Source organism: Rhinatrema bivittatum, chromosome 17 (genome assembly GCF_901001135.1).
Source record: "Rhinatrema bivittatum chromosome 17, aRhiBiv1.1, whole genome shotgun sequence".
Lineage (NCBI taxonomy): Eukaryota > Metazoa > Chordata > Amphibia > Gymnophiona > Rhinatrematidae > Rhinatrema > Rhinatrema bivittatum.
The window spans coordinates 7,254,652-7,281,781 of NC_042631.1; the positions used below are offsets into that span (position 1 = coordinate 7,254,652).

Consider the following 27,130-nt stretch of genomic DNA (forward strand, 5'->3'; position numbering starts at 1 on the left):
ATAGCCAAAGTAGGCCTCAGAATTTATCATCAGCTTCCTCTCTCCCTGCCATCAGCTCTTCCTTAGAGCAGGACTTACAATAACAGGTTTTAGCACAGGCAAGAGGTGAACAAACCAACCTAACTAGATTTCTAAGCTGTACTAAAGCCTACAATTGCACGGACATCCTGGATTAGTGGGTAAAACTGGACACTGGAGTTTAAACTCGCAAACTCACTTCTGGGATTGGTCTTCCAAAATTCACTTCTATCCCCCCCAGAGTGTAGACAGTGAAAAGAACAAAGGATATGGGGAGCATGGAACGGGAGAGACATTGGGTCTCATTCAAAAAGGTTCTCTGGCATGAGAAAAAAAAAAGTTTACACTGAATAAGCACAATTGATTGCTATGCACAATATCTGTGCACTTTTAATATATTGTATCTGTAATAAATGATGGGAGACATCAGAGAAGTTGTGTACCTGTACAATATTTGGGGGATTTGTGAAATCATATCTGAATTTTAGAAGCCCTGATGCTTATAGTGTAACACATGAAAGGCCTCCATGTTTCATGGTGTTTTGGGTCCCAGTTTCTTACGGGCCTCAGTCTCCTGGCACTTCTGTGGCCCTTCCACTGATGGAAACTTGGCACCTCGGTAAGAGACGCTACTAAATTTTTGGCAAATCTGGCCACGGATAATGTGTGCACAGACAGGACACAACAGCATCTACAACAGGCGCTGTTGCATTCATGTTGGGAAGTGTGCGCCTCTAAGGATCTTATCCAGGAAAGCAGGGTTAACACCAGGCCAAACCAGCTCTCCACTTGTCCTTAAGAGATGTCTTCCTGCCTCCCAATGCAATGGACACAGACGATACTGAAGGGTCACTCAAGAAGGGAGTATCCGAGAGTCGCTCTTCTGTTTATTCTGCCTATCCCTGCTTTTGTTCAACATTAGCTCTGGCCGAAAGTGGAATTCAGCAAACACCAACATGTTTTGTTTATTTTTCGAAAGTGGTCTTGCCTTAGCGTAACAAAAATGAATGCATTTTGTTGAGAGAGCTAACAGTCACCAGCACTGTTGACCAGAAAAGTGAACCCCTAAGAAAAAAGGTCTTACAAGTGACCGTCACAAACAATATTTTCTAATTTATTGCATATTATACAATAGAAACATAATTGCAGCTCACAGTAACTATAGTTTGTGTATTTTGCGTCCGATTTGTGAGTCCGTTGTGGCCTTTACTTTCCTTAAGGACAGAACAGTAAGCCTTTGCCAGTATTACACAAAAATTCTGCACACTTTGTTACATGAATATATATATTCTACAATTATTCTATTTCTTCTGCCCAAAAATTTGGAAAGTTTTAAATCGTGAGAGTCCATCATGTATTTCTCAGATCATGGCAATTGAGTTTAAGGAAGGCATTGCATTTCATTTCATTTGGGTTGATAAGGGACTTCTAGTGCTGTGCTAGATCACGAGGTCTGGTTGCCAGGCTATCCAGCATGAATATTAGTCAGCTTTATTTGTACAGTATGGCTAATTTGCATAGCTTGGTTCCCCAGATAATCAAAGCTGTTTATGGCCCTGTTCCAGAGTGTAGATGAAGAGACCTGACAGCAAGAATTAAGTTTCAACATCCTGTGTGTGCGCTGAGCGAAGCAATTCGGTCTTTCGTCAGCAGCATTAGCACTAGGTAAATAATAATAATTATTAAACGCAGCCCGCTTGTGTTCCACTCCCTTAGAAGCACGTGGAACCAGCTGCACGGACTGGGAAGAGGGAAAAGCCATTATTACTGTTTGTCCATGTCCTATGTGAAGTGAGGTTCAGAGGGAATGTGATCCCCAACGGGACCCCCCCCCCCCAATCACCTACTTTCAGGGTCCGCATCAGACAACATTTTTCAGACATTGTAACAGCCCATGACTTACTCAACCCAATTCTCATGGTTTAACTCTTCCCACAACGCACTCTGCTACCCGCAGTCTTGGAGCAAAATGCAAGCTTAACGAGCCTGTTCTATGCAATGGATGTTAAAGATAGGAGATAGATGCAGGGAGATATTGCACCACCCTGTGCTGTAAGAGCTTTCTTCTGAGAAACCAACAGACTATATGTCAGGGAAATGTGTTTAAGAAAAGAAAAAAAAAGAGAGTCATAATTCAAATGTTTTTCTTAGCAAAGAAAGTGGTTCATTCTAAGATGGTTTCTCAGTAAAAGCCAATTTAGTGCGACCGATGACGATAGAATCTCTGTTTCTGCTGAGAGGTACCAGAATGACCTGGGCATAAAGTGTGCCTTGCAAAGTAACTCGCTCTATTAGGGAGAAAATAGATAAAATGGGAGCAGGAAGGGAAAAGGAAACCTGGGAGGCCTTGGAAACGAAAAACATTTTTAATTTGGGGGAAAAAAAAAAAAAAAAAAAAAAAAAAAAAAAATCGCTAAATCAATTATTTGTCCTTCAGAGTTGTTTTCTTGGATTTTGAAAGAAATGTTTAAAGGGACCTGGGCAACCACTTCTTTTACAATGATATTTTACCATGACTCACTGTCACAATCTGAAGAATGCAAAAATGTACTATAATGCTGAGATTAGTGCTTGGGCCGATAACATTTTGTACAGTATACTGTTCTTGAGTCAGAACCCATTTGATTTTGAAAGCTCATGGACAGCAAGTTAGCCCTGGATTATTCTCATATTCAGTTCAATAAAAAAAAAGACACCACCACCCAGGGCTGTCAGCAGTGGTAGGCAAGATGGGTGCCTGCCTGGGGAGGCAGGGTGGTGGGTGTCAGCATATCATGCTGCCTTCATCACACCAGTAATTTGATTATGAGAGTGGCCATTCCCATACAACTGCTCCATTGGAGGAAAGCCAGCTAGCTCCTGGAGGAAACCTCTCCTGGCACCCTTCAGCCACCCAGGTCACCGTTTAGCCTGACAATAGCCTGGGAACTGCCTGCAAAGACTCAAGATTTTTCTAGGATAGAAACAATTATTAGAACTCAATAATTATTAATTATTAGAACCAACAATAACAAAAACGCTAACCAACATCATGAGCCTATCCCTCACAGAAGGAATCTACCCAGACTGCTTAAAATCAGCAATTATCAAACCCATACTGAAAAAGACCAACCTTGATCCAGAAAACCCACTAAACTACCGACCCATATCAAACCTACCTTTCATTGCCAAAATTATTGAAAAAGTCGTCCACTCCCAACTCAGTAACCACCTGGAAATGAACATCCTACTCCCCACGCAATTTGGCTTCAGGAATCACTACTCCTATCTTTAAACGACACCGTGCTCAAAGGATTTGACAACAGCCACAGCTACCTTCTAGTCCTACTAGACCCATCAGCAGCCTTCGACACGGTAAACCATTCAATACTGACTGACCGTCTATTCGAAATTGGTGTAACTGAAAAAACCCTTCAATGGTTCTCATCCTATCACAAAGGACATACCAGGTGTCAATCAACGACACCCTCTCAAACAGGCCTATCCTGTAAAGTGCGGCCGCGTTTACCCCGCTCCTAACTCACGTTCCGGCCGTGTTAGCCCTTCCTGCGATCCCGAATCCCCTTTAACCTACTCCTACCGCGGCCTAAATTCCCCGGGTAACCCCTTCCGCCCGCGGCATGTATATTGCATGCAAACGAGCGAATTAGCTCGATATTGCATGCAAACGAGCCAATTAGCTATTCCCCTAGCATCCCGTAACCCGCGCCCCGACTAACGCTACCTTTCCCTGCCATTTTGTCGCGCGTTTAACCTGCAAACTTACCGCCTACCCTGACCCAGGCGGTAGAGGCATGGGTAAGGGTAGGTGGCAAGCTTTCCCCCAGCCCCCGCTCACCTGCCCCGGCCGCGATCATGGGTGCCGGTCTCCGTGGCAGCCCCAGTCCTCTCCCCTGCTCCCGAAGCCAAAAAAAAAAAAGCGAAAAAAAACGTTGCAGCCCCCCTCCGATGTCCGGAGACCGCTTTCCCCGTGCAAGTAAGTTGTTTCGCCGCTTGTCTCTTCTCCCCCCTCCCGGAGGGCGGGGGGAGAAGAGACAAGCGGCGAAACTGAGCAGCGAACCCGACCCGGCGAAGCCCGGACCCGACCCGGCGAATCCCGGACCCGACCCGGACCCCCAACCCCCAACCCGGACCCGACCTGACCGCTGTCAGTCTGTTCTCCCTCCTCCCGGAGCAAGGCTGCTTTTCGCGCCCTGCTCCGGGAGGGAGGAGAAGAGATGACAGCGGCCAAACTAAAAAAAAAACCAAAAGCTTGTCTCTTCTCCCCCGCGGCGAAACTGAACGACGAAACTGAGCGGTAAAGCTAAAAAAAAAAAGAAAAGCAATTTTTTTTTTTTCAAAATTGACAATTTTGGTTTTTTTTCCAAAAGCGACTTACTTTTGGGATCTGTCAAGATCCCAAAAGTAAGTCGCTTTCGGACGCCTGCACAACTTACTTTTTTGCAGCCATCATCAGTGACACGACCTGGCTCCGTAGCTCCTCCCGACAAGATGGCCGCCTGCATGGGGAAAGCGCGCAATTGGCCGCTCAAGACGTGACGTCACGATGTCACGTCTTGAGCGGCCAATTGTACGCTTTCCCCGTGCAGGCGGCCATCTTTGTCTTCGGGAGGAGCTACAGGAGGCAGATCGTGTTCCTGCTCAGGGCTGCTGGCTACAAAACAGTAAGTTTTGCCGCTGAAAAGTTTTTTGCCGGTGTCCGGGCTGGGGGAAAGCTTCGCCGTTGTCAGTGTCCGCCCTGCTCCGGGAGGAGGGGGGACACTGACAAGTCGTTTCGCCGTTGCTTCTGCGCTGTCGCCGCCGTTGCTTCCTGGTATCTGTCATTTCAAATGACATTTGAAATGACAGATACCAGCGTGGCGTGAAGCCTTAGGCCCGCGCACCCAGGATCCTGTATAGGCGCTCTATCCAGTATCCTGGGTTGCGCGGGCCTAAGGCTTTTCGGACGCGGCTTACATTTACATATAATTAGGCTTCAGGATCGAGCGGTAGGTGAGCTGCACTGTGCGGGCGGTAACCGCGGGTGCCGTAGGCACTAACGCAGCTCTTCCTACCGCTCGGTACTGGATAGGCCTGAAAGAAAATAAACCTTGACACAGGAGTTCCCCAAGGCTCCGCACTATCGGCGACACTCTTCAACATTTATCTTCTCACGATATGCCACTTCCTCAAACCTTAAACTGACTCACTTCAATTATGCTGATGACATCCAAATACTTATCCCAATACACAACTCTCTGGAAGACACCCACAAAAAAAACCCAACAAAAATAAAAACCCAGCCAATTACCTCACCAAAATAAAGCAACTACTAACCAACATGAGACTTATCCTAAACATTGATAAAACAGAAATAATTATGCTGGATAAAAAGAACAACCACACACACACACCACCACTCAACATAATGAATCAAAAGACTGCAATCTCCCCTGTCACCCATGCCTGCAACCTAGGAGTCATAATCGACAAGGAACTATCCTTCAAGAACCACATCTCTGCTAAAAACAAAGACGGATATCACAAACTCCTAACCCTACGACATCTAAAACCTGTCCTTCCCCCTGACGACTTCAGAACAGTCCTCCAACTACTCATCCTCTCCAACCTGGACTACTGCAACTCCCTACTATTCAACTTACCTCTCACCACCATCCGACCTCTCCAAATACTTCAAAATACAGCCGCCAGAATACTCACAGGAACGAAAAAATACGATCACATTACTCCAACTCATTTCACTACACTGGCTCCCAATAAAATACAGGATAGACTACAAAATACTATCCATATTATACAAAATAATATATGAAAAACAAACTGGCTAAGTGCATCCATAAAACTCCACTCAAACTGAAATCTCCGTTCAGCTAACAAAGGTCTACTAAAAATTCCACCTGCTCGCCACAAACAACTTACCTGAACGCGGAAAAGAGCCATATCCCTAGGAAGCCCCGAACTCTGGAACACCCTCCCAACTGAACTGAGAACACAGCAAAATTTAAAAACATTCAAAAAAGAACTAAAAACTTGGATGTTCACCAGAGTCTACCTAACACCCAATGACTATGCTACAACTTCTATTGCCAAACCAATACAAAGCACGTAATTTAACCTGTACATATGTTTATAATGACTACGATAACTATGTTAACAAGCAAGTGAATTTCTGAACCCTCGGTTAAACATCAAAACTTTGTAAACCGTTGTGATGGCGAAACCGGACGGTATATAAAACTCAAATAAATAAACTCTGCACTATAGAATGAATCGGCAGTAACAAATTTAGCATAACATTGAAAATAATATTATGGTGAATATTCGATTGTTCTGCACAGTAAATTTTATTTACTTTCCTATTAAGGTAAATTACTAAAGCATCGCACATCTTACAGATATTTATAAACAATGTATTCCCATGCCAAGGACTGTGACATTACTGATCTGTAATGACTAAGGATTTGTCAGGTGGGGAGCTGCATGATAGCACAGGAATGAGTTCCTGGGCCATACAACCATGTTTAACAAACAGCAGTGATGGAAAAATGTAGGAAACATCTATGACAGTTAAGTGCATTCATAATTTCCATGGTGTCTGCAAGCGAATGTTTGTTTCTTGAGGAGTAATGCTTTTGTGGATCATTTTCCAGGTCTATGCATAAAAGACTAGGCCGCGGTTTATTAATGGCGAGCTGCTGAAGAACACGGGATCCAATGAGAGGCTGAGGATGAGCATCTGCTTGGGAACAGTTGCTATGCTAAACATCCCAAGAGAATATCATGCCATTAATTATAGGTTAGACTTTTTTTTTTCCCCCTTCGCTCTCTAAATTAAATGTTATTTTATTTTCAAAACGCACTAGAGTTCAGTCTGTTCAGAACATAAAACAGCTGTGACGGCAAACCAGTATTTCACTGGAGCATCAGGCCAAACCGCAGCTTTGTTTATTAGTAGAAAATATCCACCAACCAACCCCAGTGCTTTGAGAGGAGAATAGATACCATTTCAACGACAAAAATAAGCAGCAGATATTTGTGCGTACTACATAATGATTTCACGAAGACAACAGGAAGTGTCTCCTATTGGTAAATAAATGAAAACATAGGCCTGTGGGACAGGAGGGTGAGGCAGGATGGGCTTGTTGCATGCTGACTGTCGTACATAACCTTACTTAGGAATACATTTTTAAAAACTGTGGTGGGATAAAGTATTTCATTTTCACGAAGTTGTGTCTTACAAAGTTAATTGTCACTGGGTGGAGCATGGTATGTGACCATCTGCAGTGCTTTAACCCTTCTCATGGTAAGATGGTTTTTTTGGTGCAATATTGTTTAATTTTTTACTAATTGAGAACCACCTCTGTTCTTGTACCTGACTAAAGTAGTTGTTCCCTCCTGTCCTCTGTTGTATGCACACGGGAACAATCCTTTAAAGAAAATTAAATAAAAGTGATAAGCAGAGCCGCATTTAAGATTGTGGTGCCCATAGGCAGAGAACCAGTGGTGGGAGATTTTGCCTACAGAAATCAGATAGCGGCAGAGGGAGTTCCAGTTTTCAGGTGCCTAAGGCACGAGTCTGTGTTACCTTTCCCGAAATCTGTCCCTGCTCACAAGAACATAAGAGAGCACCAAGCCCAGGAATAACATGGCCTAGTGGTTACAGCAGCAGGCTGCAAACCAGGGAAGTCAGGGGTCAAATCCCACTGCTGCTCCTTGAAACCTTGGGCAAGTCACTTCTGTTACTTCAGGTACAAACTTAAAGGGGGTCATTTACTAAGCATTTTTCCCATAGACACAGAGGCCCCTTAAACTGTAAGCTCTCTGGGGATAATACCTGAATGTAATCCATTTTGAAGTGCAGAATATAAATCAAATGAAAGATGAACAGTGATGCGGAGGAAGGAACACGCCTTGATACAGCTGCTGATAGTGCGGGGTAAAGAAATAATATAAATAGATTACAAAAAGAGTCCCCCTCCAGATATGCTGAAATAAGAAGGAAGAGCCCTTTCAGCATTGTGGAAAACTTCCAGTGAACAAATCTCAACACGCAGCAGGCAGGTCTTATTAACCACAGAGGGAGCGCCTTGTAGCTCTGCCTCCAAAAAGGATCCTCAAACCTGCGTCCAGCTCCAGGAGGAGACATCAGACCCCAAGGGAACAGATTTCCAAGAAGACGGGGAGAGCTCCGAATCTTTCAGAACTGCGCACCACAGCCCCATTCCTATTTCTGAAGAGGGCAAGGCGCAGTTTTGTGTTTGACATTTCATAGGGCCACAGAGGGATAAAAACTTGCCAGATTGTCTATGTTCAGCTGCTATGGGATTTTGCAAGTCCTATCTGCTCAGTTTATGGGTTTAAAGAGGCACGGGCAGTAAAATAAAAAGTAGAAAACAAAAGCCAAAGACCTGCCAGGGCCTTCAGTCAGAAGGTGGTTTGGAAGAACAGAGGGGAGAAAGATGGTGGGGAAGAGCAAGCGAGCCCGTGAAGTCTTTTGAAGATGAGGAGGACTTGAGACGATGCAGAGAACTGACAGAGTTCAACGGGAAAAAAAAGTTTAAATAACCTGCAGGAAATCACAGGGTTTTCCTAAACAAGATAAAGCCACTCACCTCCAGCCCGCTCCCTCCTTTGCTGATATTGGCCCTCTGGGCATTGTGCTGGCAGGATTTTGCCACCATCAAACCTTTTGGTGCTTTGGGCAGCCCACCTAGTTTGCCTAATATATCTCTGTGGGTCAGCCTGGCGCCACGGGGCCGCTGTGCCAGGGCCAATATCAGCAAAGGAGGGCGCGCCGCTGGAGGAGGAGTTGGGAGAAAGGCGAGCGATACCGAAAAACGTGCCTACGATGCTAAATACTCAAGTCCTGGAGTTGGATCTTCTGCTCCTCAGGGGATGCTAAGGCAAAGCCCCCGGCGGGAGGGGGGGGGGAGGGAAGGGTGAGACCCGGTGGCCGGATTGAGGGCTCTGAAAGGAGCCCTAGGGCACTGCCCCAGCCTGCTCAGATCACTGCAGTGACTTGAGTAGGGGAGAGGTCCATAGGCAGATGCAGGCGAAGGCTCGGATCGCCAGATCCCAGCCTCGGTTCTGACTGAGCTAGAAGTACACCAGGAGCAGGAGGTTGCTGCCAGGTCAAAATAATAAAAAGTTTTGCATCAGTGCGGAGATTCATAAGCAAAACTTGCAAGCGTAATTGCTGGGCCTCACTGCGCATCTCCCCAGACGTCTTCCTGCTCAGAACCAGAGAGAGTACACATGCAAGTTTCTCTTTTAAAACTGGCAGGAAATTGAAATTTCCTAATTTAGATGCATCCTTACCTCTGTGGCACAAAGCTGACCTGATGCACCCATAGGAGGGACAGGTTTCACCTGGGAAACACGATGGCCGAAACGATGTACAAGACAGCAGTCCATGAGGCGGTAAGGCTCCTAAATTCCTCATGCAGCTCACAACTGGCCGGCCCCTTAGTTCCTTTGCTGGACTGCTTAGAGGAGAACTTCGACTTTGTCCAACTCAAGCAGCCAGCCAGATTGAAATGATGAAAACCCAAACAGGTAGCTTCGTAGGCTAAAATTCCCACAGATGAATAGAGCCCCAGAAGGAGAAATACATTATAAAATGAACAGCAATGCTCTGAAGCTTTGGGTCTTCATCCCAAGGTGTTGCACCTCCTGGCGACCTCTGACCATGTCCTGATCCTCCTCGGAAAACCCGGTGGGAGTACAGGGCGCTCTGAGAAACTGTCTCCCTGCGCTGAGTGCTACTGTCCAAGGAGCAGAGAGCACAGCAGGAAAGCTCCAATTAAGTTTCCCTTTGATTGTGTTACTTTTGGAGTTCTTTACTCTGGTCCCCTTCAATCCAGCTAAAGCACAGACTGAGGAACGTTAAAGAGCATCACTGCAAGTTAATGCAGTCGCACTGGATGGAGGCCCTCCATATCACCAGTCACATGCACAGCATGAACTAAGAAGGTGCCACGGAGTGCAATGCAATCCGTGGCACCGAACTCAGCACAGAAGCTTGCAGGAGTCAGGGGAGTTTTGGCTAGCTGTGTAAAACAGTACTATTTGTGACTGGCCCGGTGGCTTAGCGGCAATGCTGTGCACAGCTGCACAAAGAGATTGTGCAGAGGCAGCGCTCACATCCCCGGGGAAGGCGCAGTAGCTGTTGTGCAATGGTGACACAGTGCCTGGATTTGATTCGGGACCCACGACTGCGGGCTCCTGGAAGGAGCCCTGTGCATGGCCCCCCAGCCCAGGACTGTCACTGCAATGACCGAGCTAACAAATAGGGAGGGGAGAGAAACTGAGGGGAAAAGTCCCAACTCCCTGCCTTGGAAGGCCCATGGTAGCAGATCGCATGAGCTCCAAGCCCGGAGGAGGAGGAGGGAGATGCCCCAGATATAAAACAAACTTGTAATTCATACAAAGCGCTGGTCACCATTTGCAGGGCTCTGAGGGTGCAGTTTTCTGTCAGGCTAATACAATTAGCTTGCAGGCCTCACATTTTTCTTGTCAAATCAAAAAACAAAAAGGGGAAAGTGAGAAAACTGTTATGCAAATCAAACCAGTAGAAATTAGATAAGTTTCACCCAAGTGAAAGGAGGAAAAAAGCTCAGCCTGACAGAAGCAGCGCTGGGAGGGGCGGGTCACAAGGGAGCACGACTGACCAGCGGACCTGCCACACCTTCTTACATTTAGGAGAGGAGCGTGACGGCCCAACAGGGCCATATATTAAAACTGGGGAAGGGGAGGGTGAGAATTGTCTGCAGACCCCATTTATTTTATTTTTTTAAATTATGGTGGATAACTTAGCTATCCAGTCATCCAGCACACAAGACAGGATACCTTAGCTGGTTATAGTTTAAATATAGATAACCTACTTCCTCCAGGTAAGTCTTCTTAATCTGGTTACATTTTAGCCAGATAATGATTTATCTGACTAAAATCTGGACTGGACAAGTGGTTCAATATTCAGAAACTTGACATTTTGATGGATAAACTAGTGAATTAGTGTAAATGACTGAATGACATCTAATAATCTATTAAATATTCAACAGTAAATAATACCGTATGCAAAAGGTAAAAATAAAATGCATAAATATGTAGAATAATAATGTCCTGTGGGCCCATAAAATTCTTTAGAGGAAGGCAATATTTAAGGGTCATAGTATTTGTACAATTCATATTTAACAGCTCAGTTTTGCCCCCGAGAAGAGTAAATGGGCCACAGAGTTTCCCCAAGATTGATTTCATTTGTTGAACATGCTCTGCTCGAACAGAAACCACACACAGCGTGGGTCAGCAGAATGCAAAAGTCAGCGATGGCGAGAGTAGAGTCAGTCAATGCCGTCAACGCATGTTTGCGTGAACAACATTCATCTGCTTTAGCCAGTCAATGTTACTTCTTGCCAGTCATAAGGTCCTGTCTCCAGTCAGTAAACGTCAGGAGGCATTCTAGGGGTAACTTAGCACCGACGCTGAAACAGAATATTGTTTCAGTGTCACAAGTAACCATCAGCTGTGGTAAGGGGAAAGTACACTACAGGCACCAAAGGATAAAAAAAAAAAAAAGCACAAAAAACCACCATCACCACAGCTGCCAACACTCCTGGTCTTGCTCTGTCTCTGGCAAACATTCAAGCTTTATCCATCTGCATCCTCCAAGAGGGGAGGCACAGGAGATGAATGGTAATGGTGAGTTCCCCAAACACATCTAGAGCAGGACCTATTTCTGTAATTCTGGTCATATTTCATGCTTGTAGACATCAAAATATTGTGGTAATGCTATAAATCAAGTTACAGTCTCAGAATGGGCAGGACGTGTGGACCGATATGGCACTGGGTATCATCAGAGATGGCGGGTACATCCTATTCTGTTTCCTGTGTGCGCAACGTGCTGGTTTGTCAGCTCCAGGCAGGAGTTTCCCTAATGCTACCACAATATTTAATAGAGCTGCAGACCATTTAGGCCAAAATAAATATCTGCAAATGAAACTCTCATCAGCTGCTGGATATAGGTCTACCAAATACTGCTAGCAATGGTTTGTTTTGTTTTTTAATAAAATTAAAAAAAAAAAAAAAAAAGAGCACTCTCTCTCTCATACATATTGGCTCCATTTATTTTCAGCTCCAGATCCCCCCTTACCTGTGTGCTAAGATGCAATAGCAAATCAGCTTCTAGAGGGGCAAATGTACCTACTGCACCTTATCGTAGGGGAGAAGGCAGCATGGAGCAGTAACAAGAAACACAAACATCTGCTCTAGCTTTAGTAACAGCAAATTTGTAACTATTTAAATAGAACTTTCCTTGTGGCCTAATTCTCCACCTTTGGCCTTCCAAAATCAGAAGTGGCCTCCACTGGTCTATGGTGCCAGGATACTCCATCTGCAACACCCGAGACCCCTCCTACTTTTATATTCCCTCATTACAGCGACCGTCCTTGCTCAGGGGGCCACAGGCCATGGCTTCTTACAGAGCCCAGTTAGCTTGGACTTCAAGTCTGACCGCTACCTGTTGGCACTGAGCGCTGGCTGTGTCCCTCCCCCCCTTAGGGGCCATGAACGCTGCCTCTGCAGCATCCCCCACCCCGGCAGACCCGAAGAATGGAAGCCCAAGCCCAGGATAATCAAACACGAGTCTTCCCTATGTCAGGGTGCAGCGTTTAGCACTGAGCCACCAGACCGGTCCAGAAAAATGTACACTTTTCATAGTTTCGCTTTATTGGCATTAGGATCAAAGCTTCATTGTAATACAGGCCTTAGAATCTGCAAAACAAAGTGCCCTGTGACCTGGTCCCTAATGGAGAATCTCATTCAGAGTGTACATGTGGGGCATCCATCCTAGAACCGAACTAGCCCTGCGCTTTACAGGAACTGCATTGCTTCTCGTTAGTCTCTCTCTCCATATACTATGACGCCTAGGACTCATTCCCTGCGTGAAATTTAACATTGGAAGAGTCTTTTGTTTTTACGTTCCCCTCACTTCCACGTTTTCCCTGGAGATAAAACGATTCCCGTGACAGGCCACTCTCTGTCTCGGGCAATCTCCACAAAATACTTAGGGAACTACTGTAGAGGACCATGCAAGTTGCAGATCCTTTTTTGATGTTTATAAATGAACCATGTCATTATGTTTTATTTTTTTTTAAAAACATTTTACTGAGAGTTTATTTAGCACTTTTAACCAAAGTCCTTGTACGGAATTTAGACAAATTGTTTAGATAAAAAAAAGGGTTTAGTTAGTTCAAAAGGCAGATGGGAAAGATGGAAATATGAGGGCATCACTTGGGACAGGCCAGCCGAAGAAGTCAAGCATGGAGACGTCGTAAACTGAAAGTAGCTATGACGCAAAAGGTCAGTCACTTCAGCAGACTGGAAGGCATCATAGGCATAGTGAGTTTTATACCAAATTTATACTATAGATAGGATATTTACATATTTTTAAATAAATCTTCCCTAAGACAATTTCATCTGGAGGAGTTTGATTAGAGTAGGGCAACTTTTTGACTAGAGATGGAACAATCCAGCAACCAGATGAATCATTGATCACCTCTTAGTTGATACGATTAAAAAAAAATAAGGGAGAAAAGAGAGAATCTTTATTATGATGTATGTCTATAAAGACGATTTATTTATAGCTCTAGAATTAGTTGATTAACCCCTGGTAAAATCGTTACGCAGTATGGAGTGCAGGAGTAGCCCTAGTGGTTAGAACAGCAGGATGCGATCCAGGGAAGCCGGAGTTCTAATCTCACTGGTGCCACGCTGGTGATTTTGGGCAAGTCCCTTCATCCTCCATTGCCCTCAGGTACAAACTGGGGTCAGGGTAACGCCTACAGTACCTGAACATATTCTGCTTTGAAGCAGATTATTAATAAATGGGTCACTTTTTCAGTACTTGGTAGTTGGACCCTTGGTCTGACCCAGCATGGCAATTTCTTGTGTTCTTATGTTCTCTTTGAAGATTCACTATGGTGACCATCTTACCCCTGCTATAGTTGAAGATGGACTACCCACTGGAAAATGCATGGGTGTATTTCAAACTTTAATATATGTGGTTATTTTAGTTTCTCCTGACCTCACCACACTTTTCAAAATGCCCATTTTTCAAGAGGTTATATTTAGCTAGGGACAATTTTAACACCCTCTGATCTAGCTGGCTAACTCCTTAGTTAACCAGTTAGATCTATCTGAATGTTGCCCTCCGCAGGTGCAACCATCTGGAAGGTGCTATTGCCTACTAAAAATAATATTGTGGTCACTGATACGGTGAGTGGTGTATTGCTGACATGTTCATCTTAGTGACTATGGGGTTTTGTTGTTCTGGCAGTAGGGGGAGTGCAGACACATTTAGCAGAAACAGAATGAGAATCAAAATGGCCTTGGAAGAGGATGGTATGGTTCTGCTTTTTGTCTTTAGCGAAAATGGAAGTAAAAAGATTCACACAGAGGAAAACCAGAAGTTCATTTCTATAGAATGAGAGAGAGAGAGAGTAAAAGAAAGAATCTGAGTTCTCAAGAAGAATGGGAGCTTCCTGGTTTAGAAGATAATCTAAACCCTAGAGGCTAGGAAATTGCTCTTCCAGAATGAAGAGTTGAGAAAACAGTTCAAGGAACTGGAGTTTGTCCTATCACAGAAAAGTTCAGTCCCAGTAAAAGAGGAGGAGATACGTCACAGTTCTGGGACAAATCTAGTCTATAAAAAACTCTCTCTCTCAAAGCCAGGAAAGAAGAAGAGAAAAAAAAGCTGAGCAGTCCTGCGGTATCTGTAATGGCTGTGAGGACTGCCTTTGGAATAAACTGCATTGCATTGTAAAATCCTACATCTTGGATACAGACTGAATGAGCAACCTGTTATATCAAACTTCAGAATATTCCAGCGATGGGTGGAAGGTCGCACTCTAATAGAAATTACCAAAGGGGTTGGGGTAAGGAGTAGAAGTCTTGTTGGAGAAAGTGAATGATTTTCGTTCTGAAGTAATTATCCCAAATCTTGAAATCTGTCCTTTACATGGGAGGAACAGAAGTGCAAGGAGACCTGCTCTTTTGTAAATTTTTCATTTCCACTTTCACCAAGAGACTGCTTTGGGAATCACATCCAGTATCTTGTGTGCAGTGTCTTACTTGGGTAAGTGACCTGAAGTGGGTGGAGCCTTTTTTTCTCCCCCTCCACTGCCGTTAAAGGCGAGAACTGCAGAAGTTTGTCTGTGTAACAAGGAGCCAGAGATTATTTGTCAGTGACCCTGGCATTCACTTGGGGAGCCTGCTCTTATGCTAAGAGTGCTCAAAGCTCATGCAGTGGTGAGTGGGCCTGCAGCGATGTGATGTGCCATCTCAGCTCTGAACCCCCAGATCAAATCAAAGTTGGCATGGCGATAATAAAACATTAGTCAGAGAAGAAATGGTTTAATATGGATTTGAACTAGTGCAGATTTGCTGAGCTTTAATGATATTTTAAGGGTTAAAGATAAGAATGTTATTTCCACCCTAGAAACAGTGTGCCCAAAAAGTCTTAAAATCCAGGCTATTTTATTGCTGCGGTATGGAAGGTCTTTAATATATAGTTTACCCAAGAATGCTGCTCCTTTCAGTCTTTTTTTCATTCAGCGTCTGCACGCTACATTAGAGTATTGTATTTCAGCCAAGTATTTGATTGGTAGTTTGCTGAGCTCTTACACTACTTCCAAGAAGCCTCATTATAAGAATATAAGAAGTGCCATACTGGGTCAGACCAACAGTCTATCGAGCCCAACATCCTGTCTCAAACCACGGCCAGTCCAGGTCACCCAGTAGTACCCAAGTGATCCTAACAGGGAGATCCAGTCACTGCTGCTCACTCCCAGCTCCTGAGAGTAAGAAAGTGTGTGTCCCCCTTACCTCTCCCAGCACCCCCCCCCCCCATTGCTAACCTGTGGCTCTGTCCTGGCCCTTATTCTTTTCTAGAGATGTGCGTTCATTTTCAGTCTTTAGTGTGCACATCACATCAAAATAGTGCAACTAAATAGATTTAGCATACACTAGTTCAATTTAGTGCATAGTAAATAAAAACAAAATGTCCTGAAAAAGAAAAACCAAAAACTAATGAAACAAAAAATGAATCTGAATTAAAAAAAAAACCCCAATGAAATATTTCCGGCTGCACCCCCTATACTATTTTCTCTCTCTCTGCATGAGAACATCTTCCAATTTTACAAATCCCCCCCCCCCCCCCCCGAGATATTGAGTAGCATTGCTATAATTGTTGGTTTAAAATGATCAAAATGCAGCTTTTTATCCTTCAAACACATTCAAAAGGTCAAAAAATGTCAAGAAACTTGGCAGACTGATGCTAAGTGTTAACGGAAGCAGAGCTCAGGGATCTCGATATATTCTGTTCTGACCTCCAATCCTTTTCTGGCTGTGATTCTATTGGAAAAGAATCGGAACGCGACATTGTTCACTATGAAAGAATTACTGCTACTATGTAACTGTGCACAGTCTAATTGACCAGCGTCCCAGTTTATTGCTCTTCTACGAGTTCTGCGTCTGTCCTCTCTTTATGAGGTACAAAAGTACAAAACGGAGGGGAATCCTGGGACGTAGCTCTCGCTCAAGCTTTGCTGTTTGTGGATTTTATTTAATACTGAGACCAATTTTCAAATGGATTTGAGCTCGGCCCTGAATTGGGCATCTTGAAAACTGACAAGGGCTGGGCGGGGCAGAGAAAAAAAAAAAAAAAGTTAGGAGCATAGCACTGATTTTCAACATTAGTCATCCAATTTAGGAGCCTAAACCTCGGTAAATGATTAGTAAGCTTACATTTAGGACCCTGACAGGCACTCAGCTTTTCTGGAATATCAGCCTGTGTTTAACCATCCATTAATGTAGATGAAAATGACACACACATCACCTTGCTTAAGCGGCCATTTGATAAAAGAAGGTTCTACCAAAAGTTGGCACTATCAGGGGATATATGCGCTTCTGTGGAAAAGTTCAGGATGACAAAATATCCTCATGAAATGCAATCCTGCTGCAGCTGGCATCTGTTAGTTCTTGGGTTGGTTTTTTTTTTTTAATGACTCTACACTTCCCAGTTTCTCAGTCATGTTTTGGGTGGGGTTGGGAACGTCTTGCCAGCTGCTACTGGAGTTGCAGCCGATATATCCTTAGGTGGGACCTTTCTAGCTGCTGAAACCGACGTGGGGTTCCCTTCTCTGCCACAACGCAGGGTAAGGAGGGCTGTCAAAGGGAGCACGTGCATCAGACAGCAATGGTACGACACAGTAAAAACCATTAACTTTCTTACGTCACAGGGCAAAGAATGTCTTCTGCCTTCCTAGACCTGGATATCCCGCCCCTACACAAATATTCTGACAAGTGGAATGGCCTTCTACATTCATTCTGTGGTGATTCTTTCAAGTTTTCCATTGGGCAATTTAATTGATATGAAAAAAATATATATCTTATAACCAAGCCCATCCTGCCTTCCCTACCCTCACTCTGGTAATGATCAATGTTGCTAAACTTTTCTTTTCAGGGGTTTTAGATGAGAGTCATAACAACTGTTCCATTGACACTGAGAGCAGGGAAACTAAAATCAACTTAAATTTGATCTTGTAACTTGTCCCCGAGTTACCTTTGATGTGCAAGGCCTGCACTATGTTAGGGCTTTATAAGGTTATTAAAACAGACACATTCTTTCTGCAGCAAATTATTACATCAAGTTACTTGCATCGTAATATATGCTACTTCTTGATAGTATCAGCAGGGCCCATGGCTATGAAGAAGCTGTATTTTGAATAGTTGGGCTAATCTGAAATTTAATGGTCCATATTGCAAGATGAAAATATGCTGTAAACCAGAAGTTGATGATTTGTTAAAAAAAAATAAAAAATAATAATAATAATAAAAATGTAGCTGCTTTGCATTAACATGCAATCAAAGACTGACAACTCCACCTTGATCTTTTTTCAAAATCACAGTTCCTTGGTAAATGAACAAGATGATACATGCTAACTTCTACTGTGATGTTGCAATAGCCAGAAAACAGGACTTTTGTCTGTCTGGATATGCATAAGCCCTGCTTGCCTCTAAATTATATAAAATGCTTATGATTACAGATATTAGTCCTTCTACGTAACCATTTGTCCATGCGTAATGTACCTTGCAAAGCTCGTGACACATGAGCTTCCTTACAACAGTCCTATTCCTTCCACAGAATAACTGTATCTATGAGATATCCTACCAGTATAAAGGGGTATCCCATGCAATCACGTTTACATAGTGACCAGTTAATCAGAGAGCACGCCAGTGGGACAAGGAACGGCAAAACACAAATGTCTCATATTTGCTCCTGGCCTAGATTTATCATCAATAGTGAAAAGTTAATAGACTATGTGCACACTTTAAAAATGTACACTAGTGGAACTTGTGTAAAACATGTTTTTTCCTAGATCTTCAGGAAAGAGATAGCAAAAGATATCACAACTGTTAACAAGAATGACATCAACCTGGCTAAAATGCATAGGACTCCCTGCCCGCTCCCTGCTTTCTGACCCTATGGAAAAAATCTGTATTGAATAAAGATCATAGCGTATCTAATAAAATGCTGTGGAATTGTATATCACTTATCTTTATGGGAAACATATTGCACGATACCAATGGGGATTTAACAACGTCTGATGCAATGTTTTCTAGTTATAGACAGAATTAGATTAGAGGAATATACTGCTTTTGTCCCTGCCTGAAGCAGAGGTCAGGTATTGCGGTATGGATGCTTTAAGTTTTACTTTGACCAATTATTTTAAGGCTCTTTATATGAATACTTAAGGTTTGGGTAAGACACACCTGGTCTCTTGTGCTGTATGTCTGTCTTATTAGACTGAAGCTCTATTGAGCAGGGACTATCTTTTTAGTGTGTTGTACAGTGCTGCGTACGTTGTGTAGTTCTAGAGAAATATTAAGTGGTAGTAGTAGTAGTTGTTGTGGTCCTTCATAGACGATACTGTGCTGGATATTGTTGCTATTACAGAGACAGGTACAATGAGAACCTGTGTCTTCGATATAGCTGTACCAGGCTAGATTTTGTGCAGAAAGAATAGCATAGGACGGAAGGGAGGAGTAGGAGTGACACCCTACAGGAAAGACAACAAAAGCAGAAATAGAGCACGTAGAGAGAAGGGAGGCAGCCCCGCAGGTTACTCTAGAAACAGGAAACTTCTCACATATTGTTGTGATGCACTGGAAGAAAAGCTGCATAGAGATTTAGTGCAAATGAGCCATAGGATAGCACCTAAGACAGGGGTAGCCAACATCAGTCCCTGAGAGCCACAAACAGGCCAGGTTTTTCAGGATATCCCACCATGAATATGCATGGCATAGATTTGCATATTATGGAGGCAGTGCACCCAAATCTATTCCATGCATTCTCATGGTGGATATCCAGGAAAACCTGGCCTGTTTGGCTCTCAAGGGCCACCCCTATATTCTGGATGACAAGTGGGCATCCTAAAGGCAGCTAGTGTTAGGAGCAGACAGATTCTGGATTCCTTTTGGACATTCCTCTAGCAAATAGTAGCACAACCCTGGCATGGGAGCCAATTCTTGATTTGAAACTCAAAAACTGGGAAGATGCTGCTGCCATTTGTGTTCAAGTGCCAACTAGACAGAAGAGGTTTAATATCAGAATAAAAGCAGGGGTGAGCCACCAAAAAGTGGAGGCTCTTAACTTCAGGACTGCCAACTTCATTACGATGGGAGAGTGAAAGGAGGAAGAATAATGTGGATGAAATAGAGAACAAGGACCAAACTAAATGGAAAAATTATATCAGTTTTAGCACTTAATTATCTATGGATTCTTCTAACTTGCCTTGGGGAACCACTGGAAAGGCATCTAATAACCATTTTGATGAAATAAAGAAATACATTACGTAAGTAAAACCAGGATCCAAATTTGTCCCAAAAATCCACTCCTTGTGCCACTTTGCTGGCAGCCTGAATAGAAATTTGTGAACCTACTGGACACAGCAAGAGACATTTTGCAATGGTGATACGGCACAGGCGGTACCATTTAAAGAACAGTAAACTCTTCATGGGTAATTCTAAAAGCGGAAAATGTCCTTGATATAGACCAAAAGTCAAATACGGCAGTTCTGAGCTCTCTTCACCTTTGTGGATTGTTGGGATAAAATTTGGAAGACTTAATTAACTACTGTTTTTGTTTCCAAAAGAACAAACAACAGCCAACTATGAATGGAAGCCAAACAGAGTCCACAAGAAGGTTTAAGATTTTTCTAGAGCCTGAGCCTTTGTAAATCAATTGTTACCTGTCAGGATTTCAAACTGCAAGCACGCTGGGTTTCAAGCATGCCTGCTGAGAAGACTACCACACTCTAAACTAAAAGGAGCCATTGTAGGTGTAAGTGACCTTTACTCTAGGAAAAGGGACAAAGGGAAAAGAAGCCAGTAGTTTTCTGAAATAGAAAAGGCAAAAAGATTAGCATTTAGCAGTTACAAGAGATTACAGGAGGAGGAGGATAGGGGAGCGCAGCAGGTAAAACAGAGTCATTTGGAAAACAAGGTTCGGGGAGCACTGAATTAAGCGATAGGAAGCAGTCCCAGTCCATTTATGGAAAAGGGAATCCAGCTGGAATTACCGAAACTGAAACTGGACAAGGCAGTGGGCTGGGAGTCAGGAAGCTGGGAGAGATTCGGTCAGCTCTACCCATCACTTGCTGAAGAAAGGCGGGTTTCCAGAAGACTGCACCGGGGCAAAACAGGAGCTGGCCTCAGTGGTAGTGAAATGTTTGGAAAATAAAGGGGGAGCCTGAAATATTTTGAATTCAGCGATGGTTTCTAATGAGTCCGATTCTTTCAGTTCACTAGAAGCCAGGGGATTAGATTAGGGGAGAGTATTGGGGGTGCCATCCACTTAGATTTAAGGAGGGAGAGGAATATGTATAGCCTGAAGGAAAGGGAGAAAGGGTAGGATATTAAAACAAACATTTAAATGCTTCAATAGTGAGATCTAGATCAGGGTCCTGCTATGAGACTGGAGGGGGCAGATACGGGAGTAACAGAAAGGTCCTGCTGAGGCGGGAGGGCACAAGACAAGAGACTCCTTAACCTTGGGAATGTGAAGGTTGAGCGGTGTGGCAGGGGCCCCAGTATTTGTGAAGGGACAGCCTGAGGAGCCTACACACTAAACCTTTCTCCCCCTTTTTGTATCTAAGGGGAGGCCCTAACTGTGTTCTGCACTCTTTATCTATCCATCCCAATTTCTAGGCTGGTAACTTAGATACTAACCAGTGAGCTGCTTGAAAATCGCTTATGCAAATAAAAACTAAGTAAGCCTACTTAGCCTGCCCTGATCTAGCCAGGGCTAGGATGGCATTATCAGGGCACATCTGGAATCAAATCTGGAACAGCAGCACCTCTTCAGGAGGAGCCAGCCAAGCCCAGGCACACACCTCCAGTGGAAGGAGCCAGCTGAGCTGAAAGGTTCCCAGGAACTGACTGAGAAGAGGGTGGAAGGCTGGGGCGATTTAACCGAAACCCGCCTAAGCTCACCTCTAGGCATTTTGGCTCTGTTGGAGCGAGCGAGCGCTGCCTTGCACCTCCGTGCATGCCCAGGGTGCAGGCGTCTGCATGGGAGCTCCTACCCAAGCAGCTGGGCTTGGCCTTTCCTACAAAACAGCTGCCCTAGAAAGGCTGGGGGCTTCTTTCCAGATGTGATCGATTGCCTTAAGGAAGGGATCAAGTTTCCCTCTGCCAGGCGCCTCAGCACATTTGTTAGGTTTACTCTAGATTCAGCAGTCCATCAAAGGTTTCCGAGCCCTAAACGCTAGAGAATGCACATATACGTCTATATACGGTATCACATACAGTCAGGCTCTATACTGGAGAGGTGGGGGAGGGGCATAGAGGCACAGCCAGAGCTCCGTCAGCCACCGAGCACCGGGGTCCTATCTGCCGGTTAGCAAACGCTTCCTATACCCTCTCACGGCCAATAAATCCATCCTGCAAGTAACTTTTTAAACTTTTGGGGCACCGCGACCCGATTACCGCCAAAGCAGTACGTTTAAGTCCAATGCACCGAAAGCAAAGTTTCTCCGACTGCAGCCCGGCACAGCCCACGCTCTCCAAACCCGAGCACCTTTCATGCACCGAACGGAACGAGGGCTGGAGCCGTCCGGGGGGAAACTCACCCATCTGTGCCCGGGCCAGCTGGAGCAGGCAGAGTCCCAGGACGAGAGCGCAGGAGCCGCGAGCCATCCCTCCCCGGGCGAGCGCAGACAGAGACGGCACTGAGCGCGCAACTTCGCCGGACTTTTTATTCTGACAGAGCAGGGAGGGAGGCTGCAGCCAAGTCCCACCCACACGGCAGGGGGGGGGGGGGGGAGAGAAGGGAAAAGAGCAGCGCTGCCTGGCGCCTGAGCAGCTGCAGGAAGGGGGAGGGCCGGCTCCAGGCAGAGGCGGCACGGGGCACCTGCCCAGGGTGGCAAATTCGGGGCGGAGGGGGGAGCCTGCCCTAGTCCTTTAGCTGGGGATACGACAGTCTTTTAAAGCAGGTCTTGGCTATGCGCAAACTTGGGGTGCGATTTACTAAGGCTTTTCTCCCATTTTGTGACTATGGGGAAATTGCTTAGTAAATAAATAATCCTTTTAGTTTGTGCACCCTCTGGGGATAGGGAAATACCTGACTGTAATATGCGTTGAAGGGCTAAAAAGCAGAAAAAAAAAAATATATATATATATATATATATATATATATATATATATATATATATATCTATATATATAAAATCCCTTTTCCTCAATGTGTCCCATGATTTCTTCCTGAGTGCTATTTCGCCCCTGGGGGCAGGAACCGCAGTTTCACACACAGTTTTGCCTCCTATGCCAGTGAGCCCCACAGCAAACATTTCACAGGAAAGTTTCTCACCTTTTTCACATGCAAGTCTTCATAAATTCATAGGTAATCGGCTGCTTACTGCAGAGAAGCAGCTCCTTAATTTTGAATTTTAACACAAGTTTGCATATAGTGGACTGGGTGGAAATGTGCAAAATTTCACAAATAGTGATTCATGTGCCAAATGGCAAAATGGTGCACATTATTGCCACTATCAGAGAAAGTGCCATTTGCAGATTTTTCCGTGGCTCAGTAAAGGAGCCTTATATGCAGTCAGGGTCAGGTCATGTTCAAAGGGGGTGGGAAGGAGGGACAGGAGGACAGCTATAACCTGCCCCTCGGGATTTGTCAGTGACAGATTGCAAGTGATGTCACACCTGTTATAGGTATTAAGGTATCAAAGTTAATCATTAATTACGCCCTTTTACTTTTTTTTTTTTTTTATTCAGGATGAATTGAGTATTAGACAAATGCAGATTTATATGGCTCACAGGCATTAACATACAGTATTTTTTGATGATTTTATGTTTAGAAATAGATTTTTGTGACAAATTTCAATTCTATCATTAAGAACATAAGACATTGCTATACTGGATCAGATCAAGGGTACATCAAGGCCACTATCCCCTTTCCAACAGTGGTTAATATAGGTTACAAGTACCTGGTAAGTACCCAAACATTAAATAAATCCCATGCTACTAATGCTAGTAATAAGCAGTGAATGTTCCCTGCTTAATAGCAATTTATGGACTTCACCTCCAAGAACTTGTCCCAAACATTGCTAAACCCAGCTATGCTAACTGCCTTTACCACATCCTTTGGCAATGAATTCCAGAGCTTATCATTGAGTGAAAACAAATTTTCTCCAATTTGTTTTACATGTGCCACTTGCTAACTTCATTGAGTGGCCCCTAGTCCTTCTATTATCTGAAAGAGTAAATAACCGATTCACATCGACCCGTTCTAACTCTCTAAGAATGGAGAAGTAGACTAGTGGGTAGAGCAATGGGCTATGAAGCAGGGAGACCAGGAGTCATAGCCCACTGCCACTCCTTGCGAGCATGGGCTTCTGTTGCCTTAGCTTCAAACATAGGCTGTTATTGCCTACCATAACGCCGCAATGCACTCTCTAACAGCCTATCACAAATTGCAGGAGGAGTTTGGGCAGGGGTTTTGGAAATTAGGTGCTGCCAGCACTGTCTGCGATAAACTAGAACACACTAATGCAGGCAATTTTGTGGGAAATAGCTACAGCTTCTCCCGGAGCGCTACGGGGGCGAAAATGACTAGCGCGGCCGATATCTCTGCATTTGATAACATAATGCCACGTGCATTACCGTACGCTGCGATTGGCTGGCTGCTCATTTGCCTGTCCATGCCCCTTTTCCTATCGTGGGAAATCATTTTGCTATAATTATAGTGAAATGATGAATCTAGGCCTTAGATTGTAAGCCCTGTGTGGACAGGGAAATACCTGCAAGTAATCCACTTTGACGTGCTAAAAAGCAGAATATGGAAATGAAAAAAAAGAAGATTTTATAAACCTCTGTCATACCCACCTGAGTCATCTCTTCTCCAGGCTGAACTATCCTAACCTCTTCTAACCTTTCCTCATAGGGGAGCAGTTCCATCCCCTTTATCATTTTGGTCGCCCTTCTCTGTACCTTCTCCATCACAATTATATCTTTTTTGAGATGCGGCGACCAGAATTGTACACAGTATTCAAGGTGCGGTCTCACCATGGAGCGATACAGAGGCATTATGACATTTTCCGTTTTATTCACCATTCCCTTTCTAATAATTCCTAATATTGGGGGTCATTTTCAAAAGGGATCGGGGTGGGTTCTGGGCAGCATCCACCCTGACTCCTCCCCTTCTGGAGCAGATGCCCCCAGAACCCACCCCGATCCCTTTTGAAAATGACCCCCAATGTTAGGAATTATTAGGAAGGGAATGGTGAATAAAATGGAAAATGTCATAATGCCTCTGTATCGCTCTGTATTACCTCTTTCCATTGAAAAAAATTGACCATTTAATCCTACTCTGTTTCCTGTCTTTTAATCAGTTTGCAGTCCACAAAAGGAGATTACCTCCTGTCTCATGACTTTATAATTTTCTTAGGAGGCTCTGCTGAGGAACTTTGTCAAATGCCTTCTGAAAATCCAAATACATTACATTTATTAGCTCATCTTCATCTAAAAAATTGAAAGTAATATAAGGACATTTTACTTAGAAATAGATTTCATAATCTTCCTGTCATCAACCAACAGGATAGAAGTTTTGTTTATAGGAAGGGACCTTCAGCTTCAGCTTTTATATTTCACTGGCATTTAGAAGCATTTATTATAATGAATAATTAGTGGAAAAAAAAGACTTTTTCCACTGAAGTTCTCTGTTTTTGTTTGTTAGAATAAACCCTGATCAACGCTTGCAAAACATAAAATATTTGTAGGTTGCATATTGCCTGATGAGTATCTAAAGAATATTTTAATTTTGGGCTTCATGACTAACATTTTTTTGTCCATGTCAACCAAGGTTTCCTCTGTGACATGTTGTAATAACATTAGACATTTCCTTTGGAGCAAATAGTGCTCAAAGCTTTGACGCAGTTTTAAAAAAATTAGGATTTAATTATATATGTTTATATTGCACCCTATCGCAGACAAGGCGACAGATTACAGCTTGAAACAAGGGTCATCGTTGGGGCATCCTCTTCTCAGACATAGAACATAGCATGCATTAAACCACAGACCCATCAGCAACACTTATTATCCTTTCATCAGTTATGCTTCCACTACATTTTCTTCTTGATTTTGGAAATTTAGGTCTAACACTTACACATGCAACAAATTTTCATAAAAGGTCATATCAAAAGCACTTATCTTAGAGATAATAATGGCACTGCTCCACCCAATTGTACACAGTTTGTAGCTTTCTTCTGGATGAAGTTACCGCATTATTAACAACAAGGGCATGGTGATTTGGTGCTCTAGTCATTGATGTTCACCTATGGTTAGGAGTAGGACCAAGCATTTTGTACTGGTCTAGCTGGTTTGATCTGTTCCTTGTGCCAAAGGGTGAAGCTGGCACACAGTCCTACTATCAATCATTATTAGAGGTGTGTCTGATAACTTCTAATGACATATTTAGGCTTCCATCCTTTAAGGATTTTTCACAGAGTCACGGCATTTGGAGAATTAGTCAGCAATGCAATCACTTACAATGTGAAATAAAACATTAGAATCCTCACCAAAGCAAAATTTCTCAGCTAGCTCCCATTTGGGAGCATTTTTGTTGCAAAATTTTGAAGGAAAAGGGGTTGGATTCCATGACTGGTCACTTTGTAATTGGATATCTCAAGGTATTTGACTATATCCCTCTGCGTCTCCTGGTATGGAACTGCTGACCTGTGACTTTGTGGCATATTATTGGGAAGAATAGGAAAAGCTGTGTCTGTCTGCTGCTCAGGTTCAGAGTCAGGAGCGGAAGGAATCAGGTTACAGGTTGATGGTGACACGCACCCTTCTCAGTGGCACTGCAGTGACCTGATCACTGCAGCATGCAACAGACAGCACAGTCTTTCTAATGCCATTAGTTCATTCTCAATAACAGAAATCAATAATGTGTGTTCTGGTGTGTGACCTTTCTGATGGCTAATATTTGTTTTAGGTATTTATATTTTGTTATTTATAGGGCTGAAATAATGGGGTATCCTGGAAACATGGCATGTTCTTAGTGATTTATTATGTTTTATTAGATGGCAGTCCTGATGGTGTAGATTGTATTTTATTATATGTTATGTGTACTTTTATTATGTTATCCTGATTTTATGTGCATGCAATTCTATCTCCATGCTACTATATGTTCTTAGGCTTGTGTACGTCTTGGGCATAGCTTGCAGCATTAATTTTCAATTTAGGACAAAAAGTCAGAAATAATAAATAAATGCTTAATATAAGGAGATTTGGAAGATAGGGCTAAAGTCAACAAGTCTGCTGCAGAATTGTCTGCATGTTCTGTGATGGTTTCACTGACCTTAACTCCAAGTTCCTCATTATAGTAGAAAGGTATTTTCAATAAAGGACTGGATTTACTACATTCTATTTATTTATTTATTTGAAAGCTACTTACATGCCCCTTTATCCTGCATCCTATCCTTAGCAAATTACAATAAAACAATCATCATAAACAACAAACAAGTTAAGAAAGAAGAAGAAAGCG

At 43.6% G+C, this 27,130-nt stretch overlaps 1 protein-coding gene across 2 annotated transcripts in view; it reads right to left on the reverse strand.

Annotated features, from left to right (window-relative positions):
* Positions 1-22,326, reverse strand: part of CD44 (CD44 molecule (Indian blood group)) — a 55,166-nt gene extending 32,840 nt beyond the window's left edge. For both annotated transcript variants that reach the window (XM_029582294.1, XM_029582293.1), the window contains exon 1: positions 22,206-22,326. In XM_029582294.1, the coding sequence (XP_029438154.1) occupies positions 22,206-22,272 (67 nt within the window). In that variant the 5' untranslated portion in view covers positions 22,273-22,326. The remainder of the gene's footprint in view (positions 1-22,205) is intronic.
* Between the last annotated feature and the right edge of the window lie 4,804 nt (positions 22,327-27,130).